The 23,009-nt window shown below is 35.8% G+C and overlaps 1 protein-coding gene across 1 annotated transcript; it reads left to right on the forward strand.

Moving 5' to 3' along the window:
- Positions 1–3,630: 3,630 nt before the first annotated feature.
- Positions 3,631–19,051, forward strand: Tyrp1 (tyrosinase related protein 1). The gene is made up of 7 exons (XM_042687064.1): positions 3,631–4,012; positions 5,317–5,639; positions 8,219–8,423; positions 11,539–11,706; positions 14,156–14,335; positions 17,525–17,671; positions 18,846–19,051. Exons 1-7 carry the CDS (start codon positions 3,631–3,633, stop codon positions 19,049–19,051), a joined length of 1,611 nt encoding a protein of 536 aa, XP_042542998.1.
- The last annotated feature ends 3,958 nt before the right edge of the window (positions 19,052–23,009 follow it).

Raw genomic sequence — 23,009 nt, forward strand, 5'->3', positions numbered from 1 at the left:
TGAGGCATAATTTATACAATTTATTTGTATTTTTTCTCTAAGATATGCTAAGAATTTCCTTTTATGAACTGGTAATACTCTTTCTATGACCATGTTATTTAATTCATGCTATTAAAATGCCTTAGGCACATGCTTGAGACTTAGTCCATTGTCTTATCATGAGGGAAAAAATCACCATAACATGCTTTGCATTGAAGAAATCTTTCAAATAATTTATTCTGTGAGACAAAGATTGTGGCCTATGGATTTGTACCATTTGTTTCTGATTTATGCTGTGTGTAATAATATGTTAACCATTTTCAATGTTTGGTCAAAAAGGAAAAATGTAAATATCTTTTCTTTGTGTTTTTACAACCATGTCAGTCTTTCCAACACACTGGGATATCTTGTATTTATAATTAGTAGAAATGAGTATGCACCTGAAGAATATGTATTTTATTTTATTTGTGTATGTGTTTTCACATTCATAATTTTTATTTTCCAATTTCTTATTGTAAAGGTGATGTACAGAGGGGTTAAAGTTACATAAGTACTTTATTTTTGTCGGTTGTGGGGCTTGAACTCTGGGCTCAGGCACTATCCCTTACCTCTTCAGCTCAAGGTGAGTGCTCTACTGCTTGAGTCACAGCGCCACTTCCGGTTTTCTAGTGGTTTATTGAAGATAATAATCTCACAGACTTTTCTGCCCAGGACGGCTTTGAACCGTGATCCTCAGATCTCAGCCTTCTGAGTAGCTAGGATTACAGGTATGAGCCACCAGCTCCTGGCTTTGAGTACATTTTTTTTAACAGTGTCAAGCCTTTCCTCATTTTCTCCCAGTTTTTTCCCACCTGACCTCCCTCCCCAACAAGGGTCTAATGAGTAACACTGCTAAGTTAACCTTTTGTCCCACCATTTTTGTACTATTTTAAATAGCGTTCTCAAATAAACATTTTATCTTGGAATGACTTTAGAATTACAGAAAATTTGTAAAGATATAGTTAGTTTTCCCATTCCTTCATCCAACTTTCCCCTAGTATTAATGGGCATTACTTTTGTGCATTTGTCAAAACTAAAAAATCAAAATCAGTACAATGCCAATAATTTATTCCAGATGTTAAAATGATCATCTATTTAGATCTGGCAAGAAATCGTATATCACTATATAATATATATATATTTCCATTTTAAAAAATCCTACAAGATGTTTTATGGTATTTTCCATGTAATATCTTGGATACACTTTAGATGCATGGTATAAGTGAAGAGTCTAGTCACTGAAGCCTACTTACCTAGTAATAATGCTATTTTGTGTTTTCAATAACCTAGAGATACAACAGAAAATAAACTTGTCCTCTAGATATGAAATAAGTCATCATCAGTTATTCTGTTATTTAATAGTTTTGCTAAAGGTCATATACACAAAGAATGTCAATGGTGTAACTCCTTTGAACAACTAACTTATAAATAAACAAAATAAATACCAGGAATTGAAACATATTGTCAAATGGCATGAAGTCAAGCAGAGTGGGGGCAGATGAATGGAGAGAAAAAGGACAGACAAATTCAGTCATAATATTCAATGTACATATGCAAAAATGGAACCAGGTAAGTTGAAAGGATGGGTAGAGCTGAAGGAGAAGGATGAAAGGGATGACATGAATTAATTGATCAACATGCATTGTACACAAAACTGACATACTGAATTGGAAGTCTTTGATACAACTACTTAAAGATAATAAAAAGAAAGAAAGGGAAGGGAGGGAGGGAGGAAGGGAGAGATGGAGGGAGGAAGAGGGAGGGAGGGAGGAAGAGAGGGAGGAAAGGAAAGATGGAGGGAAGAAAGGAAGGAGGGAGAAAGAGAGCTTACAATGTAGATACCTTAGCAAGTTGTTTTATGCATAGCAAACTAAAAACAAGACTAATAAAAGATAGAATGATACTTTAGAGTCACAGACAAGTATCTTAATAATCATGGTTTGACATAACTCTCCTTATAATAAATCACATTGATAACGATGACAAGGAGCCATAAACAGAAGATTCCTCTTATTCTTTCTTACCTTAATTTATAGACATATCCTTAGCTGTCTTTTTTTGTGTTAACCATACCCTCAATTGTTTTATATAGTTTTCTGGAGTATTTTATGGCTTAGAGTCAAAAGGAGTGGCAACATTGATCATGAATTCTAATAAGCTTTGCAGAGTGCTTATTATGTATTTCAAACTCAAGTTTACGTGTGAATAATGAATTCATATGCATGGACTTTCAGAAAATTGCATCTTGAAATACATCTATCTATTACACATGGTGCCATTGGCTTATAGTAAAAGCAAGACATAAGAAGCCGTTTCATGAGCATCTTCCAAATAATGACTGTGGTGTTTTGCAATAAAGTTGAGCAGCAGCCACTAACTTCTCCAGGAAGGGAAGCTGAAGTAACTAAATCTAAAGCCAGCAGGGAGTTTAATGACCAATGTCACATGATTCCGTAGAGCTGATTCTGAAGCTTTTTCTGCTACAATTTTTCTTTCTATAAACTATAAGAATGTTTTCAAGAGTGATCATTACCTGAAGCTACCAACAGAAGCAAATACTAAACTGGCCTTTGTGTTAAGAAAAAATAACCTGTTTCATACTCTAGTGGGGATAAGAAACATTTGTTTTCTGCCAAAGGCCATTTGGATATTTATAACATCCTTGAGGATGATACAAAATTATCAATACAGGTAGATAACTGTGGACAGCTAACATGTCTGTCCTATTATGTACCAGGTGATTTTGTAGGACTTATATAATAGGCCATAGGCCAGATGCTTTCTACTGGTGCATGGTATGAAAATAGAAAATCTCTGCAATGAAAACAAAAGCTCTCCAGTTTCTCTGACTTATCTTTCAAATTAGTGCTTCTGACCTTTTCTTAAAACATTAACTATCACAAGGCAGACAATCAGTGGGAAGGGAGTCATGTGCTGACCAAGTAAAGGGCAGAATGTGAAAAGAGATTAGTGAGGACGAGGATGAGCCCCTCCCACTTTGGGCAATCATGTTGAAGATTAGTTATCTGGCAGAATCCCACATGCAATTAGCAGCTTTGACATCAGGTGACAAGCAAATATAAAATATTCAAGCTCAGCTCTAAAGGAAGTTCAGCAGAGAAATCACTCAATTTTAAGGTACTGGAGAGAAGATCCTTGAGGATCCAAGATACTCATAGGATGGGGGATTTTAAGGCAATTCACTTATTGGAAATCTGCTCCCAATCTTACTTTCAGATCCACCATTAAATGTTGCTAGTAATGATGACCTAATAATGAATGTGTTTGATAAGTGATATCCAGGATAACTATTTTTATATGAATAGAGGTTTTAAATGAAGAAAACTCAGTTACTAGGACAATGTATTTTTAATTATATGTTACCTATTTCAAATTTTCAAAGGGAAATGGCTATTTTTATTATTTGTTAGAAAGATCATCTTGCATTTGGAAAATGGGTTGGAAAGGGCTCATACACTTTTTTAAGAGTACAAAAAACATAGTTTGCCTAACTCTATTTTGTTTTCTTTTTCAGCTGGGTTTTTACCTGAGTGCCTCCACCCTCTCTAGGCAGAGAGCTGCACACCAGCTCGGTGTTCTGCTTCTACCAGCATGAACTCTTGTAACCTCTTCTCCCAGGAATTTGTCTTCCTCCTGATGCTTTTTCAGCAGGCCTGGGCTCAGTTCCCACGAGAGTGTGCGACCGTTGAGGCTTTGAGAAGTGGCGTGTGCTGCCCAGACCTGTCCCCCTCATCTGGACCTGGGACAGACCGCTGCGGATCAGCATCAGGACGCGGCACGTGCGAGGCTGTGTCTGCAGACTCCAGACCCCATAGTCACCTCTACCCCCACGATGGCATAGATGACCGGGAGGAGTGGCCCCTGCGGTTCTTCAACAGGACATGCCACTGCAATAGCAACTTCTCAGGACACAACTGTGGGAGTTGTCGCCCTGGGTGGAGAGGACCTGCCTGCAACCAGAAAGTTCTCACAGGTAAGTGGGGAAATGAATAAGTGCACGGCCCTGAATGAGACTCCGGCTCTGCATAGAATTCTACATCATTTGAGATGGAAAAACAACATTTGTCCATCACAGAGCTCAACCTCTCTTTTCCAAGTTGAGCAAACTGAAGCTTAGAAAATTTAAGAGACTTGGTCAATGTTAAAAGTCGCGATTGAACCTCAGACTTTCTGATTAATGATATTGCATTCCAGGATATGTGTTGAAGACCCATTACATACATGCTAGGAAAATCTGCTACATTTTTTATGGGTCAAGGATGTTAGCTGTTATAGATTCAGAAAGATCAACCCTTCCATTCTGGTGTTTGGTAAATATAGAATCCATACTGAGATATCTTTGGCTCCCCTATCTCAGCTTCTTCAACTATTCCTGCTGACCTACAAAGAAATTCCCAACTGTAACAGTCAAATTCAGGCATTTCCAATGAGAAGCCTAAACATGCACTTATAGCAAAGCATTAAATAGTTAACAGTCAGCAGTACTTGGTTGTTTTCTGTATGCCACATGCTGGTACAAGGGTTTAACAGACCATCTACTGAGCCTTTATTATAGCAGGCTCTGGTATAATTGCTTTTATGCCTGCTCTCTTTGATCTTTACAACTCTATAAAGGAGGTATTATTTCTATCCACATTTTACAAATGAAAATCCAAACTTGGAATAATAGTTCTAAAGACAGAAAAAAAAGCCTCTGGTCTTAAATGCCACCTACTTTGGTTTTGCAAGATTTGTGATGTGAAAAATTAGAAAACAAAGACATTATGCCAATAACTAGAAAACAAAAGAATATGCCAACAATGTGTAGAAATATCTATGATAGAATCACAAAATCAGAAAATCCTCAAATAAGATGAAAGAAATCACTAGAAATCCTAGACTAAATTAGAAGAAAGAGGAGGAAAAGAGAAGGGAGAAATCAGGCTAGAAACCTTTGAACCCCAACATGATACAACAAAATGGAAACTTTCATATCATGATCTCCTTTGTATGCATACAATTATTTAAACTATTCTTTAAAAAAAAATCTTCAATGTATGTGTATAGGGTATATGTGACAAGTCCTAAAACAATCCAAATTGAAATATATCTGTTCCCAATCACTTTGGATATGAAATGCTCAACTAGGAAAATAATGTATAAAATATTTGAATATAGGTCAAGTGTAACAATCAGTGGATAAATGAGACATTATATGTTATGACATGGTTGTGTTCATTCTCTACCAATTCTCACCTAAGACAGATATTTTCATGACTGAATTTTTCATCCTTCAAGTCAGGAGAAATCTTCTGGACTTAAGCACAGAAGAAAAGAACCACCTTGTCCAGGCACTGGATATGGCGAAGCGCACAACCCACCCTCAGTTTGTCATTGCCACCAGGAGATCAGAAGAAATTCTGGGACCAGATGGCAACACGCCACAATTTGAAAACATTTCTATATATAACTATTTTGTTTGGACTCACTATTATTCAGTCAAAAAGACCTTCCTTGGGGCAGGGCAAGAAAGCTTTGATGGAGTGGACTTCTCTCACAAAGGACCAGCTTTCCTCACATGGCACAGATACCACCTGCTACAGTTGGAGAGAGATATGCAGGTATGTGTGAAGCATCTCAGTCTGGTTATTACAGACCAGAGGCCCAGTGTGTAATTGTTGTTAAATGATCAGAACACATGATCACAAAGCATTGTCACCATTATATACCTGCCTTTGACATTTAGGTAAGTTTTTTCCTCACACGGATTACTTTTTGTGACATAAAAGGAAAGTTATGTTAATAATGATAACATCAACTAAGAAACGTTTAGGTGTTAATTAAGTTTGAAATAGTCTATGGCTTGAAAAAATGGCTCATAAAATTTGAAACAAAAAAAACCATTTAATATATTTTCCTTCTGGATAGAATATAAGCTAAGGCCTCCTTCTGGTATGAGTAAAGCTGAGTACATAGAGTACTTTTGTTTTCTCTGTACTGAATACATAATGCAGTAAATGAAGTTGTTGCTTCTTTTCAATAGGACACAGAATTTTGAATGGTTATATTTTCATTGAGCTAAATTTTCCCATGCCCCTTTACTATAGTATAGTTTATAGACAAAACTTGTCAAAAAACACTGCATATAATATATGAAAGAAAAGGTGTGCTAATTTTCTTGACTGCAGTAATTGTTTCACTATTATATTTGTGTTTACATATATGTCAAAACATAATATTGCTACCTTTAATGTATGCAGTTTCCAAAAAGACAAAATAAAAGCACACCAAACAGCATTTTTAAATGACTTTTTTTGCCATAAATCTCAACTCAAACATTGCTGTTTTATCTTTTATTTTTTAAGGTTACACACTTGAAACACAGTAAAGTACCTGATAATATAGATTCCTCATTATTTTTTGCCAACTGCTTCATTTCTTGAGAAAATTATTCTAATTTTAAAGATAAAAATTTAAATGATTAGACCTCCTTTAGAAAACCCACAAACCGCCCGGCACTGGCTGCTCATGCTTAGCTACTCTGGAAGCTAAGATCTGAGAATCAGAATTTGAAGCCAACCGGCCAGAAAGCCTGCAACACTTTTATCTACAATTAACTAGCAAAAAAAAAAAAAAAGCCAGAAGTGGAGCTGCAGCTCAAAAAGCAGAGGGCTAGACTTGACCACAAAAGCTCAGGAATAGCACCTTGGCCCCTTTCAAGCCCAGAACTGGCGCGCGCGCACACACACACACACACACACACACACACACACACACGTAGTTTCCTATAGGAAACAATAGTAGTGAATTTCTAACACCAAGTAAAATTTGAAAAACTAACTGGAAAAGATCTAAAGACACACAAAGTGTTTACGCTTATTAATTGATTTGCGTAATACTTGTGCCAGCATTATTTCAAGGAAAAAATATTAGGTAAAAGAATACATTTGATAAAATGCAGAATAAAATGTTTGGAAGCAGTCTACTCTTATGTACTTTGAGGGTGACTGAATACATTTATCAGGAACGCTGAACATCACATTTTACATCTGTGATTACAAGTCAGACATTTAGTAGATCGTAAGTAGATAAATCTGTCATTTATAATTGACTCTAGGTCTTCATGGTTTCAAGTCACACTTTCATAGATACACCAAAATGAAAGGGCAGGTGGGCAGTACAAAATGCTTCAGTTTTGCCTGGGTAAATTTCACCCTCAATGACTTACATTCTTAAACCCCAACAGCACAAGTCAGCTGACATATTATAATCTAAAAACGCAAGGCACAGTTGAAATGCCACATGAATATGCTCTGGCTCCAAATGTCAGTTGCTGAACTGCAGTCTGATTCTTAATGATCCAGTGGAAGCTGCCACTAATGTTTGTGCACCACAAAGATAGCTTTTAAACAATTACAAACCTCTGGAGATCATTAACTGAGGATATCTCAGAAATCTTTTGGACCCCTAAGTAACTGAAGGACAAGGAAATCCTCTCTAGGAAAATATTTAAAGTTAGTGGATCTGTGGCTCATAGTGGTAGAGTACTAGCCTTGAGCAAAAAGAGCATAGGAACAGTACCCAGTCCCTAAGTTCAAGCCCTAGGTCTGATGAAAAGATAAAACTAATAAAAAGATTCTCAGAGGATTTTCTGCACAGGCTGGTTTTGAAAGATATTTAAAGCTAAACAATATAGACATATTAAGTCTCTGAAAGCCAAGCAAAACCAATAACAACATACATTTAAATCTCACCTTCTGAATGTAACTCCCCAAAGGCCGAAGGATTGTAAAACAAGTAAAGTATATGTGTATTTTTTAAGAAGCCTAATGAAAGAAGCATATAATCTCTGGAACACATCTTTTAAATGTGAGATAAGCTCAAAAGAGAAATTAAATGTATAATTGTTGTATAGAAATCTAACCTGCCCCCCCAAAAAATGAAAGTAGTTTTCCTTAACAATAAATTTCATCATAAGAATTGTATTTCATTTTCTCTAGTGCCCACATAACTCCCCACTGTAAATTACAAGCTTTCTTGAATAAGGAGTTTAACCCTTCAGCATCTCTCAGAACCATTGATGCAGTCACTGAATCCTTAGGGGCTAAAGTCAGCTGAAAGAAATAGACAGTCAGGCCAAAGTAAGCTAACAGGAAGGGGATAATGAAGCCCACAGTCTACCCACAGTTTCTTGATCTAGGACATGCTGCAGGAACCTTTCTTCTCTCTGCCTTACTGGAACTTTGCAACTGGGAGAAACACCTGTGATGTCTGCACGGATGACTTAATGGGATCCAGAAGCAACTTTAATTCCACTCTCATAAGCCCCAACTCCGTGTTTTCTCAATGGAGAGTGGTCTGCGAATCCTTGGACGATTATGATACCCTGGGAACACTTTGTAACAGTAAGTTTAAAATCACAAGTAGCCAGATTTCCATACTAGATAAAAAGAGTTTAAATAGACTGCCTGGCAGGCCTTCATCCTACTAAAGAGATCAAAGTAAGGTCTACTATTGTTCAATAGATTCCATGTATGTAAAGACCACTTAAGCACTGAACACCTCGGATAAGTAAGGCAGTCTCTGGTAAGGTGCACTGAGGATGTAGAAAGTGTTTTCATATTGCTCTTCTTGAGTCATTTGGTCAGTGCATCACTAACTTCCTTACTGCCAGAATGTCTGATTTACAAATTAATCTTCTTACTATAATCAACCCTGCTTATTAGTCATGTGTCTTGGGTTGGAATTTCAAATTTTTAAAAATTCCCAAGAGAATTTGACATGTGGAGAAAAGATAGAATTGCTCTGGGTTGAAGGAAGGGAGGGAGAAAGAAAAAAAGAGGAGGATGGGGTGAGGGGAAGAGGAAGTGGAAGAGGAAAAAGGGAAGGGAAAGAAATTATATTTCTTCCATTAATTCAAAAGCAAATTTAAAAGCAAACAATGTTAAAAGAATTAAAAAGCAAAAGATGTTCTAAAGGATCCTTTCAGGAAAAGGACAATTTTGCAACAAGTGACATCTGCAGACTAACTGCCTTTAGCTTTCCCACAGTAAACATCAGAAAATGAATGCTTAGCCAGTGATTGAATGCCTTTGTCACAGTCAAGTTTATGCTCCATGCTAGTCTGTTCATGAGTTTCTTATTCCCTTCCATCAATTTATTATTATCTGTCCCTGAGCTGTTAACATATAATTATAATTATATGTATATATTTTATTCCTTGTATGTTTTATGCTTCAAGTGTTACTTTTTAAGTTAAAAAGAAACATGCTTTATCCAGATAAAACTAAGTGTGTGTCTTTCACTATGAGAAGAATATTTAGCTATGCATAGTGTCTTTCACTATGAGAAGAATATTTAGCTATATATAGTTATAAAAAATGAGACAGTACATGGAAATTGTCTCTGGAAGTTAAAAATAGAATTAATTTATATCTGCTTGGCAAGATGAATAAATGGTCCCCTATCTAGCAGAGAAATAAAATTAAGGGTCAGGTATCTTCAAATACTAACTATGTATTTCTTCCTGAGCAGGGTTTTTTATTGTTTGAGGGCCTGGAAGTTCTCCATATATTTTCCTATCCTGCTGATAATTCAAGTATTTTCCTTGTCCTTGTAAAGCAAATATATCTTTCTCTGAAGACCACTGGGACAGACTGACAAAAACTGCTCCTAACCAGCCTCCTCTCCTTCCATGGATCTAAGGCTTCAATTTCTCCCTAGTTCCTAATGCCTTCCGTATAGTCTATCCATCTTTCCTTGAGTTCTCCCTGACATTGCTCTACTTTAGCCCCTCATAGTTCCTGCAGCCCACTATGCTCCTATACTACCCTCTGCTCCCAGCCAGATCCCTTTTCACAGGCAGTCTGAATGCCTGCTAGTCAACAGCATCCAGCAAACAACTCAGAACCTAGTATATGCTGGCACTGAGCCAGGATAAGGGAGTCACTGGTGAACAAAAACAAAGGGAGTTCTTATTGTAATGGGAATTTTTTTATTAAAAATAGAAAGAAGCTTAGCATCCCTTGTTACTTCCTCAGTCTATCTATCTTTAATATTTCTAGTTTATCTATGAATATGTCCTTAGTCTTTCAGGGTTCTTTGTAAATGTATTCTTTGTGAAACATTTCTGGAACAATATGACAAAGAGATCTCTTTCTCTTTCCTTCTCTTCCTTCCCTCACGTAAGGCATATATCACATTATCTAACCATAAGATCACAGCAATGTGTTTACTTCCTTTCAAAAATAATAAGTTGGGGCTGGGAAGGTGGCTCAGTGGTAGAGCGCTTGCCTTGCATGCACGAGACCCTGGATTCGATTCCTCAGCACCACACAAGCAGAAAAAAAAAAGAAAAGAAAAGAAAAGCCGGAAGTGGAACAAGTGGTAGAGTGCTAGCTTTGAGCTAAATTGCTGAGGGACAGCACCCAGGCACAGAGTTCAAGCCCCACAATATATATATAATATATATAACATATATCATATATGTTATATATGTTATATATTTTATATGTTATATGTTATATATAATATATATAACATATAATATATATAACATATATAATATATATAACATATATATGTTATATATAATTATGTTATATATAATATATGCATATTATATATTATATATAACATATAATATATATATCACATATATAATATATATCATATATAACATATATATGTTATATATATAATTATATATGTTATATATTATTTTAGCACATTGATCAAAAAGGTGAAACATGGAAAAATGATCACAAAGAAACTCTGTTGTACAACTCATCTACAATAAAAAATAGAGAAAATAATTGAAAAATCTGTATGATTGAACTATGCACTACTTACCAAAGAGTTTCTGATTGTACTTTGTTTTCCTATTCCTGTAAAAGCTTGAAATGGATGGCATTTAGATGCAAATTTTTATGCACATGTATTTTGGTTTGGAATTTAGGTTTGTGAGATTATTTTGCCAAATTCATAGAATTCTGATTTTGATGGATTCTTGCAGGGGAGGGGGAAGCAAATTTTGTGCCAATTTAAAAAATGCTAGGACCTGTATCTGTGTGTCTAATCTTTTTTTTTTTAATTCAAATGTTTTTATCACTTCTTTTTTTCTTACACAGATAGGATAATAGGTTGTTTTTCCACTGTCATATCACTAAGCATGCATTTTAAGTTTTGTTTCCTACTGAACAGAAGTTATTTTTCAGTGCTAAAACCATATTGCAACGATTAATCTTTACATTGAAAAATGGGGGGAAAAAAACCAACATGAAACTTCTTTGTACAATTCACATACCGTAGTAAAAAATAGAAAGTTGAACAAGTTTATGTGATGTGTATGTAAGATATATGTCACATAAAATTGTATGTATATATGCATATATTACATGTATGTGTATGTATGTGTGTATATACATATGTGTGTACGTATACATTGTGTGTGTGTTCATGGAGACCAATGGTTAGACTTTACCCTCTGTAAGTGTTTGCCTGCCCTATTTTTCCCCCCAGGCACAGAGGGTGGGCCAATCCGGAGAAATCCAGCCGGGAATGTGGCTAGACCCCTGGTGCAGCGTCTTCCCGCACCGCAGGACGTGGCTCAGTGCTTGGAAGTCAGTGTATTTGACACACCTCCTTTTTATTCCAACTCTACAAACAGTTTCCGAAACACCGTGGAAGGCAAGTAAACCAAACTGGTTGTCTGAATTGCTCTAGTAGGGAAAGGAGGCTGAAGTGCCTCTGATTTCATTGAAGTCTTCTAACACCAAATTGATCCTGTCAATTTCATAGGAACTGAGCTGCCTGTTTGAGGCCATCACAATTATCTGCTCAAAAATGAAAGTTCTTTGAAAGGAGTCATCAAACCACACAGTTTTATTTAACTATCATAAGAGAAGGAGCCATTGGAAGTTATTCTATCCTCTGAAAAATCTAAAAACTCTTTAAACTGAAATTTCTGGGAATTATCAGGCCAGCATGTAATTATTGTATCCTAGCATCAACAAATTATGATGAAGTCTTTCTCTGGGGGAAAAATGAGTAACAATTATTTTTATTTAAAATCCAAACAATTAGTTGACATTTTGGAAAGTCTGGTTAGAGCACGTTTTATTCAGGTTGTGAAAACCTGCAATTTTTTTTAAGGCCTATAAAAGTTTATATTAGCATCTACTGATTTTTATTTGGTTTTATTTAACATGTTAGAAGTTTTAAAACTCAAGAATTGAAATCTAAATACATAAGATGACTGTCTTAAGATATTCAAGAGTTAATAACAGAGCTCAGATTCAAATTCTAATTTTCCAAGTTGTGTTTTTAAATTACTTCCGATTTCTCTATATCATACTTGATATATATTAAAAATTTTAAAGACACATTTTTTGGGGGGGGGAGCCTGGACTCTGGGCCTGGGCACTGTCCCTCAGCTCTTCAGCTCAAGGCTAGCGCTCTACCACTTGAACCACAGCGCCACTTCCGGCTTTTTTCATTTTGCTTATGTGGTGCTGAGGAATCAAACCTAGGGCCTCAGGCATGCAAGGCAAGTGCTCTACCACTGAGCCATCTTCCCAGCCCCAAGACACATAATTTTTGTTTTAAGTTTATTACAAATTTCTTACATCAAATTGGCCTTAACTATGACCTTGTACATTTTAGATGAAACTTGCCCCCATAAAAAAAAAAATAGAAAAGGGTTCTTTGCCCTGTAGATCTGTGATACTTGGTATCACATGAGGATTTTTTTTCCTGAGGTTGAATACATACAACCTTATGTAAGCACCCTGTCACTTGACCTACATGTATAATTGTTTTGTTTTCATTTTATGTTTAGGTTAGGATCTCACTAATTGTCCAGGTTCACTTCAAACACATTTTCCTGCCTTTCTCTGCCTGACCCAGCTCTGATCATTAGTTTAAATTCTGTTCTCTTAGGCCACTTGAAGAACATTAAACTAAACAGGTAAAAAATTATACAGTGTGTATATCCCAACACAACTGTGAAATGACTTTTAAAATGAAGTAAGCAAAAGGCATACACATACAGTAAAATTATCATGATTAAGTAGTCTCAGTAATATCTTTATGCTATTCTTAGTAAAAATGTGGACTATCAAAAAAAAAAAACCATTGTGTGCATCCCCACCTACTTTTATGTTTAATTTTGATAACTAAATAAATGTGCTATTATATAGCTTTAATAATTATACAAATACTTAAACAGTTACTATCTTTTGGTTAAAGTTATTTTCATAAAATATAAGTACAGATTATGTTTTATTAATGTTGATGAGAAATCAAATTATATTCATTTCCTAACATTGTATGAAAAGGCAAACTTTGCAGCATATATTTAGATAATAATCAGTGCTTCAGTGCTTTGTGAATTAAAACTTGTTAGAATATTAACCAGTGGATGAATGACTAGCTCTAAATATACAACAATCCTCCAAGACAATTAGGTAAACTTAATTCCATCCTATGTTGTATGTCTTCCTTCTTTATTTGTGACCTTTTATGCATTTATCCCTATCTTCTTTCTAATATAGAGAGAGGTTTAGCTGAAGTTAGATGTCTTTTGACAGTAGGCTTTCAGAGTATTTAAAATAGGACAGAAATGGTAGGAAAATGCTGAGAAATTTTAACTTCCTCACAAAAATAACTTTCTAAAAATAAAGGTATTGACCATCATTCACAGGGAATCAGATACGAGACTCAGGTCACATCTGGCAATTTAAGTTTCAGGAGCGTCAGAGAGGTGCTCTCCCAATTCAGGCAGCACTGTTGACTCCAAACTGAAGATTTTCACTCTTTATAATTCCATGCAGAATAATGTCTGCCTGTGTCAATACACAGTGTTCCATATACTTTAACTGGCATCCTTTGCAAGACATTATTTTAAACCTAGAGGCTACATTTAGAATGACATGCTTAAAACCAACCTAGTTCTAAGTACAGCAAATAAATGTCATCAACCATTGGTACAGAGAGGCATTGCTATTATACTAAGGGAAAATTTAGACTGACGAACTTTAGGGGGGAAATAGTTTCTAAACATAATGACTGCTGTTTACTTGAAGAGTGACGTATTTGCAATGTTTTCTGCTATTCTCATCCTTCCTTTGAAATCTAGGTTACAGTGATCCCACGGGGAAGTATGACCCTGCAATTCGAAGTCTTCACAACCTGGCCCATCTATTCTTGAATGGCACAGGAGGACAAACCCATTTATCTCCCAATGATCCTATTTTTGTCCTCCTACATACTTTCACTGACGCAGTCTTTGATGAATGGCTGAGGAGACATAACGCTGGTGAGATGCTTCCATAGGCCTTTTCCCAGGCTTCATTAAAGGGATTGTTCTGGTGGTATAGTTCATCATTTTAGCGCAGCACTTGATACACATAAAATCCACCGCAAAATAAATATAACCGTTTCCAGTGTTAGGGTGAGGGTTAGGGTGTGGGTTAGGGTTAGGGTTAGGGTGAGGGTGAGGTTTAGGGTAGGGTTAGGGTGAGGGTTAGGGTAAGGGCTATGAATATCATAAGGTTTCTTAGTTACCTACTAAGTAGTAGACAGAGAAGTACCATAAACTAAGCATAGTCAATCAACCTACAGAATATTTCTGATAAAATGTGGCTATAACATTATAAGATAAGTAAGTTTGACTACTTGTAGTTTCATGGAAGCTAAAACACAAATGTTCTACATTCTATAAATGTCTTTTGTAAAGCAATATCATAAAGCAACTATCTTAGAAACAAAAATAAAAACACTGCAAGAATTTCTAAAACTTTATAAAGTGAAAGTATTCATAATATAACTCTAGGAATAGAGATTAGAATATCTTTTCAAAATGTACTAAAGGTTTTTTCATAGATACTGAAGGCTTTTCAAAAATCATAGAATTATAAAATTATTAGTCAGAATCAAACAAGAATTGTATTTTATAACTAAAGGTAATTATAGTCATCCACATTATAATTTCCATTGTGGAATCTTCTTATTAGATATAACAGTACAATACAAAGCATCAAAAACACTATGACAACAGTATTAATTTCTATTCACTGACATTGTGGATATGTGTAACATGTAATTCAATTTCCCTGCTTTTTTTAACTGAGAAATATGAGCAAAGATTTAAACATAATAATCTAGAAGTTCATTCAGTGCATTTTTTCCAGAAGAAGCAGTTTCTACATATCTCATAATGAACCATGAAAGAAAAGTAACACACACACACACACACACACACATCCTTTCACAAATATTATTTAAGCTCCAACTATTTCCTCCGCATTATTATAGGTTCCAGAGTATCAGGAAAACATTGCCTATATAATTTTCCTGCTAGTAGAAATGATCATAAATATAAATAAATATATGTAGTACATTAGAAGATACTAAGTCTTTGAAGATGTACAAAATCAGAAGGTAAGGTAAGAAGAATTATGTAGATGAATGAAGGAGGATCTATAGACAAAAATGCAGAAAAGAGTCCAATGTGGGTGAGACAGGGCAGGGGGTTGGGAGAGAGCAGTGAAGGATGAATGACAGAAGAAGGAAAATAGGGAGATACAACACAATTGTTGGGCCTAATTCTAAGAGAGAGTGGGAGCTCCTTCAGAATCTTGCATAGAGAAGTTATGGCAATCCAATTGATACTGTTAATTTTACTATTATTCCTCCACTCATTTTAGTGGACTCAACTTTATCAACAGTTGCATCTGACCTGGGCTGAGGCTGGTCACATTAATACATTTAGTAGCAAATAGCTACTAAAAGATTACTACAATGTGAGTTCCCTGAGAGCAGGGGGTTTTTCCATCTTGTTCCATGCTACAGTCACAGCCAGCCAGCGCTCCAGCCAGCGCTCAGTAGATTTCATTAAATAATATTTAACTAGCTTTAATACATACTATGTGGAAACTCACAAAAACTGTAAGTACTTGACTTTTTAATGACTACTTGTTCTTCAAATTAGCTGCTAAAGCATCCTTCTCTGATTCACAGGGACTGTGGCAAATAACAGGTGCAGAAAGAAACCCCCATACCCCACCAGCATCTCACATATACCACATCTTGTCAGTGTATCCTCATTAGTACCTGTCCCAACTCACTTCCAACTCTGGTTTTTTTGACAATCCAATTGGTATTTTTTTAATATTTCTTAAAAAATACTTTATTGTCAGTGTTGAGGTTTGCCTTCTTAGGGTTTTCTGAACCTCTTGAACTTGAAAGTTCATTTTGCCATTTGAAGTTTTCAGTCAGTTTTCCCCCAATCTTCCATTAGATTTCACAGGCAAAAATCAATGCAGAGTTCATGTTTAGTATACTGGAAAACAGTACTTGTAGATGTATGAGAAGGGAAACACAAATGATGTGACTTCTCTCCATGTGGGCAAGCTATGAAATTGTATGATTCTGTGTTTTATTTGCTACCTTCAACCATTTTGATGCATAAAAAATTTAATTCTATGTTAATTTTTTAGTAATTTTCTTCTGATGATTTAGATGCATTTTAACTATTGTCAACCCGGTTCTGAAATATAAAAGTGAAGCTGAAAATAGCAGTTTTAGGAAACTCAAACTCGAGGCTAGCAATTCATAACATCAGGCAGGGATTATATCTTCCTTGTGCATACAATTGGTATTTACATAAATATAGAACAAACAACAAAAGACCAATATTTTTGCTTCAAACCATGTACTATTTCTTTTTGTCCTTGACAAAAACTCATTCAGCAATATTTTATACTTAAACGACTAAATTTACACGGAAAGACAGGAGAGGAAAAAGTAAATGGGATTCCACGTGAAAACCTGGAATCAGTATTGGCTTCTATAAAACATAAGCAGAAAAATATTAAGCAGAAACGTTCAGAGTCAAAGACAACCTCTAGAAGATGCACAATTTCTCAGTCTCAAATTATGGACAACAGTACAACAAATTACAGGTCTATCTTATTTGTCTAGAAATGAATTAATGAATTGTACTCAAATTAGTTTCTGTTATCTAAAGCTAATACAAATGATGATTATCATAAATGATACAATACTAAAATTTCTGTTTTTAAGAATTCCTTTTTAGCCAGGTGCTGGTGGCTCACTCCTGTTATCCAATCTACTCAAGAGCCTGAGATCTGAGGATCATGGTTAAAAGCTAGCCTAGGCAGGAAAGTCCATGAGCACTGTGACTCAAGTGGTAGAGCAGTATCTTTGAGTTGAAGAGCTGAGGGAAAGCACCCAGGCCCAGAGTTCAAGCCCCACGACCGATTTAAAAAAAAAAAAAAAAAAACTTTATCTAAGAAGCGCTGTGTTGGTGTTCTATTCTAAGCACTTGAACTCTGTTTTATGTAATCTTTGTAGTGAGACTGTGTTTGTCTTCATTCAGTATAAAATATTAAGAACATTTTACAATATTCTTTTTTAGTTTTGGACCTCTTCAGAACATAACTATGACATGGATGTTAACTTTGTGTCTTTTGGCATATTTTAGATATATCCAAATTCCCATTGGAGAATGCCCCTATTGGGCATAACAGACAATATAACATGGTGCCATTCTGGCCTCCAGTTACCAACACAGAAATGTTTGTTACGGCTCCAGACAACCTAGGATATACCTATGAAGTTCAATGGCCAAGTGAGTGCTGGACATATATTTATTCTGTGAAAATTTCCAAAAGCCAATCTGTTATCTTTAAAATACTCACAATAGGGCTGGGAAGGTGGCTCAGTGGTAGAGCGCTTGCCTTGCATGCCTGAGGCCCTGGGTTCGATTCCTCAACACCACATAAAAAAAAGCCGGGAGTGGCACTGTGGCTCAAGTGGTAGAGTGCTAGCCTTGAGCTGAAGAGCTGAGGGACAGCGCCCAGGCCCAGAATTCAGGCCCCACAACCGGACCCAAAAAAAGAAGAATACTCACAATATTCTGAGATTTTCATTTTCATTAGGACTTTTGTTCAGTGCTAAAGGGAGGGAAAACTCATAGTCACCTGGAATTGGGCTGATGATATGGTCCTCTATCTCATTATGGGGATAATTCTAAGGTGAGTTTTACAAATAAGGAACCTGAGGCATAGAGAACCTATGTCTCATATATATTCCCAGCAAGGAAATAGAAGAAATTTTGAGCCTATTTCTATGCAAAAGCCCCCATTTTTTTTCCTGTTAGACCATGTTGCTTTCATTGGTGAAGAGGGGAAGTGAAGAGGGACTGAAATATTCTTAGCTTTTTGAGATTTTGAAATGCAAAACTTCCTTGTTCAAATTTAAATCCCTTTCCCCTGGGTGTATGGAGACATACCTGTAATCTCAGTTACTTGGGAGACAAAGACTGGAAGATCATGAGTAGCCAACTGGGCAAAGTTAGAAAGACTGTCTCTAGAACAAAAATACCAGCCAAACTTATTTGAGGTTGAGCTAAGCTAAGACCCTAGGTTCAAGTCTCAAATATCACCAAAAGAAGAGCATAGTGGAGGGAGACAGGATTTGAAAACCCTGGGCTCCAAAATCAGCTGTCATTTTGAACCAAGTGATCTTAGACAAAGAACTTAAACCCTTTGAGTCATCATCTCCCCAACTTCTCAATGAAACTAACTATCTATTCCAGTATGTCATACTCCATAAAAAGAAATTCAAAAGTGCCTTCAAAAGAACAAGTGTTAGGTTTAGGCAATCTAGTCAGAAAAAAGAAACAAAAGTGTGAAGATTTCTGTTAAAGCACCTAAAATGGTGCCTAAATTTGAGATGTTGCCTAAATTTTGGTGAACAGTATTTTAACATTTGTACATATACTCATCTTCTTTTCCAAACAGGCCAGAGGTTTAGTGTACCAGAGATCATCACCATCACAGTAGTAGCTGCTCTGTTACTAGTCGCGGTCCTTTTCGTGGGGGCCTCTTGTCTGATTCGTGCCAGAAACAGCAAAGATGAAGCCCGTCAGCCTCTCCTCCCTGAGCAATACCAACATTATGCAGAAGAATATGAAAAACTTCACAACCCTAATCCATCTGTGGTCTGATGACACATACCAACTCCTCCTTGATGCATTATCGTCAGGATGCGCCCTGACTGAAAAATAATACAATATGTTACTAGCTATTTTATTTCCCTTACTTTATGTCCTTCTTATTCAGGTCTTTATTGGAGTGAAGGCAGCCTATTTGGGGGTGTTTGAATTATCAGCTCTATTTAAAGCGGTAGGTTGCTCCTGAGTGAGCACCACATGCATTATGTTAAGCAGAAGAGTGTTCTCTGCATTTGCACGCAATGTGCAGTGGAAGAACAGGAAACAGTGGCCACAGATGTCAGAAAGTGGTTACTCTCAGAGGGACTGACTGGAGTGGGACACGAGGGCACTTCTAGAAGTAATAGAAAGGTTCTATACCTTGCTTGATAATTTATCCCTCCTTTTCTTTTTCTTCTTTCTGGTACTGAGGATCAAATTCAGAGTGTTATGCATATGAAGCAAGTGCTGTATCACTGTGCTACATCCCTCGGCTTTATTGTACCTTGTTTTCTGATGGCTACATTTATTTAAACACAAATGAAAAAACTTCCCACACTGAGCACCGAAGAGCTATGCATTTTATTACATGTAAACAATCTAAAACAAAAATTAAATCGAATTGAGTTAAATAAACAATGGTTGATTGCACCAATTCCATATTATTTAAGGGAGTCGCGTGAGGATCTTGAAAGGTTGAGTATATAATATAAATAAGCCACTATGCTTTGTTCACATGCAAAGAGAACCCAATCTGATAGCAAACCTTTCTTCATAATGCAAGAATGGGCATTTCTATGATGTAAAAAATATTAATGCATTGATCATTGGCATTGATTGACAAATGAACAGTCAGTCACATGTATCAGTTAAGATAAATTAGGGAGAATCACGAATACATTGGATCTGAGTTGACTTCTTCAAGCTGGTACTCTCATTTGGGCATCAGTATATCCTTGTCTAGAATATTAGAGGAAATGAGAAATATGCCTCCTGGTGTTCTACAAATGGTATTCTACACATGCAGTTTCATTTAAACTACAGTCTCTTACCAAATTTTTAAATATAATTAAAATATTGGTTTATTGGTAGCTATTCCTATCCAGTTCTGCAAGAATGCTATTTGTTCTCTGTTTTCTAATGTGAGTGTTCTCCCTTTCTGACCTTGTGTTAGGAAACAATATTCTCAAAGGAACTATCAAGCTGTTCGTAATTGAACCAACATCTTTACAAAACTGATGAAAGGAAACTAACAGTAGTAACCATAGAAAACAGTTAAGGAGCTATTCTAACTTATTATACAGAAACAAAACTATAGGTATATACCCTGAATGCTTACTGGAGTTCTTTGTAGTAAACAATCTTAAAGCTATGTACACACATTAAACAGACAACTTCCAGAGTAGCACTTGTTACTCACTTGATTTACATGACACACATTTTCATTTGATAAACTTTACTGAGAAATTATGGTGAGGTGTAAGATTTCTATGAATGTACAACATCGATGAAACTAACCACCTTACTTCAGAATTTGAGCATCTATTAATGTCTTATTTTAGAATCATCTATCAACCACATGCCAAATATCAGTTCTACTTTAAGGCACTATGGACTTTTGGAGAAGCAAGTTGGGACTGTAAAACTGAGAAGGTCATGTTTCAAGGAATGCCAGTGGATTTACCAAATATAAAAGAAGAGAAGGGCATTCCATTCAGAAGTGACAGCATGAGCAAAGGCGCCTAAGTTTGAAAGATCACAGAACAGTTAAAAATATAAAGTAGGTCAGTGTGGTTAGAGAGTAATTTTTGTGGCGGGGTATACAAAGGTAAATTGAGAAGAAAACCAGAGTGTTCTATATACAATCCTAAGACTTCTGAATTCATTCTATAGAAAAGGGGAGAGGGGAAAGGCATACACAAGCTGTGTTTTAAAAGCAGCAATGATATTTGTAAATGGTTACAAGAGGAGCCAAGAGACCAAGATAGAACAGATTTTATGGGAGAGAGGAAGTGAACCTGACCCAAAATATAAACTTTGATTGTAAATAATTTTAACTCTAAGAGAAAACTACACTATCTTAAAAATCTATCTAAATGTGACCATTTTTCTTGTAGCTTAAAGAAGCATTTTTATTTATTGTTCAGCTCTATATGATTGAAGGAATTATTTTGGCTATCACTGGTCCTATAATGCTTTATATATTAGGCCAATAATACTCTAATCTGCTCTCTTGGTGACTGTGCACTCTTCTCACTCCTCTTGTTTTCTTATAAACAGAGGAAATGTATTGCCCACTTACTGAATGGCAAATTCCATACCGCTTTAAATTCATCCTCGTTTGTTGCAATGGTCAATCCACCAACTGCCATCAACCTTTTGGCCTTGCCTCCGAAGAGTGCATCACAACATCTAACTGAACTTCTCTAGGCCTCCACCAACAGACCACTCTTGTGTTTATGGTGCTCAGTTATATACTGCCTTCATTCCCAGAAGCAGATTTCAGAGACAGTGACAATTTATACCTTCTTGTAATTTATTTTTTAAGTTGGGAGGGGGTTATATGAAGGTTGAGGTCATTAAGATAGCTTTCACAGTTTAGCTATGACATATTTATTCTGAACTCACTAATGCCCGGTATTTTTGCTCTTTTCTATATCAAGGTCAAAATTGTTACCTACTAACAAATAAATGTAGAAACAACTATAGAACCGAGTTGGATAGAAAATTAATATAAAGTATTTTTTAATAACCAAGAACAGAACCTGAGAGGAGAGAAAATACAAAAGCATGTTCTCAAAATTGAAGGGTAAAGAAAGATGAGAGCTGGTAATATTCTTGACAAAATATCTGAAGGGCTTTAGAGAAACTCCATAGTGCGATGAAATGAACAGGAAAGTGTGACATGAAGATGGGTTGAGCTGCTCTCCACATAAGCAGAAATCTGTGCTGTCTAGCTTGTATCTGCAGGTTATATCCATTTTTAAGGATCCACTTTAAGATAACTATTGAAAAACTCGAATGAGCCACCTCATCATTTAAATGATATCATTACTAACTCAAGAAAGAAATTTGAAGACATCTCTCTCAAGTCTGACATCTAATTCATTAGCAGTTATATTAATATGATTACTTACTGATTATTGACTACTAGATCCTAAACACCAACTTGACCAACAAATACACTGAGAGCCCATAATTCTAGCAATGGAAAGTGATTAGAGAAGGTCATCTGAAAAAGTGACAATCAATCTGATCTATAAAAAACTCAAAACCTGCTGGGAAAAAAAATAGCAAAACAGCTTTCTAGGTAAAGAGAAAAACCAACAAGATGATATCAATTTGGAAATTACATTTTTGAAGCCCCTTTAATAAAGTATGACTGACTTACAAAATTTGTACATACTTAATGTATATAACTTGATGGATTTAAAGACAAGGACACACCTATGAAATGTTCCCTACAATCTACACCTCTATGTATCCATCACATCTAAGTTTCATCTCTTACTCTATGTTTTCCCCTTTTAACAGTTTTTTTTAACATATTCAGAACAGTCTTACTATCTATAGGCAATGAGCTGTGTAGTAGATCTCTGCACTGTTTATATTGCAAAGAAATTTTAGACTCTCTACCTAACATCACCTCCTTTTCCTGTCCCACAATACCTAGTAACCACTATTTAGAAGTCTGTCCTTAGGAACTGGAAATTTTTAAGTCTATACATAAATTAAATCATGGAATTTTCCCCTTTATTCCTGAATTGTATCATTTAACACAGTGTCCTCAAGATTCATCTATATGCCCAGTGACAGGATTTCTTTCCTTTTCAGACTGAACAATATTCTGCAGTATTTATTCATATTTTAAAATCTACTCATCTGTTGGACATTTATGTAGTTCTTGCCTATTTTAAATAATGGTACAACAAACTTGAACAGGCAAATATCCTTGAAGATCCTGATTTAAAAT

This window comes from Dipodomys spectabilis, unplaced genomic scaffold (genome assembly GCF_019054845.1).
Source record: "Dipodomys spectabilis isolate Male_0828 unplaced genomic scaffold, ASM1905484v1 ptg000098l, whole genome shotgun sequence".
Classification (NCBI taxonomy): Eukaryota; Metazoa; Chordata; class Mammalia; order Rodentia; family Heteromyidae; genus Dipodomys; species Dipodomys spectabilis.

Excerpts from the sequence above, each read along its gene's own strand:
- Tyrp1 (XM_042687064.1), top strand. The coding sequence starts at position 3,631 with ATGAACTCTTGTAACCTCTTCTCCCAGGAATTTGTCTTCCTCCTGATG. Across the intron at positions 5,640-8,218 it reads AGTTGGAGAGAGATATGCAG|GACATGCTGCAGGAACCTTT; the intron begins GTATGTGTGAAG and ends TTCTTGATCTAG. Across the intron at positions 8,424-11,538 it reads CCTGGGAACACTTTGTAACA|GCACAGAGGGTGGGCCAATC; the intron begins GTAAGTTTAAAA and ends TTTTCCCCCCAG.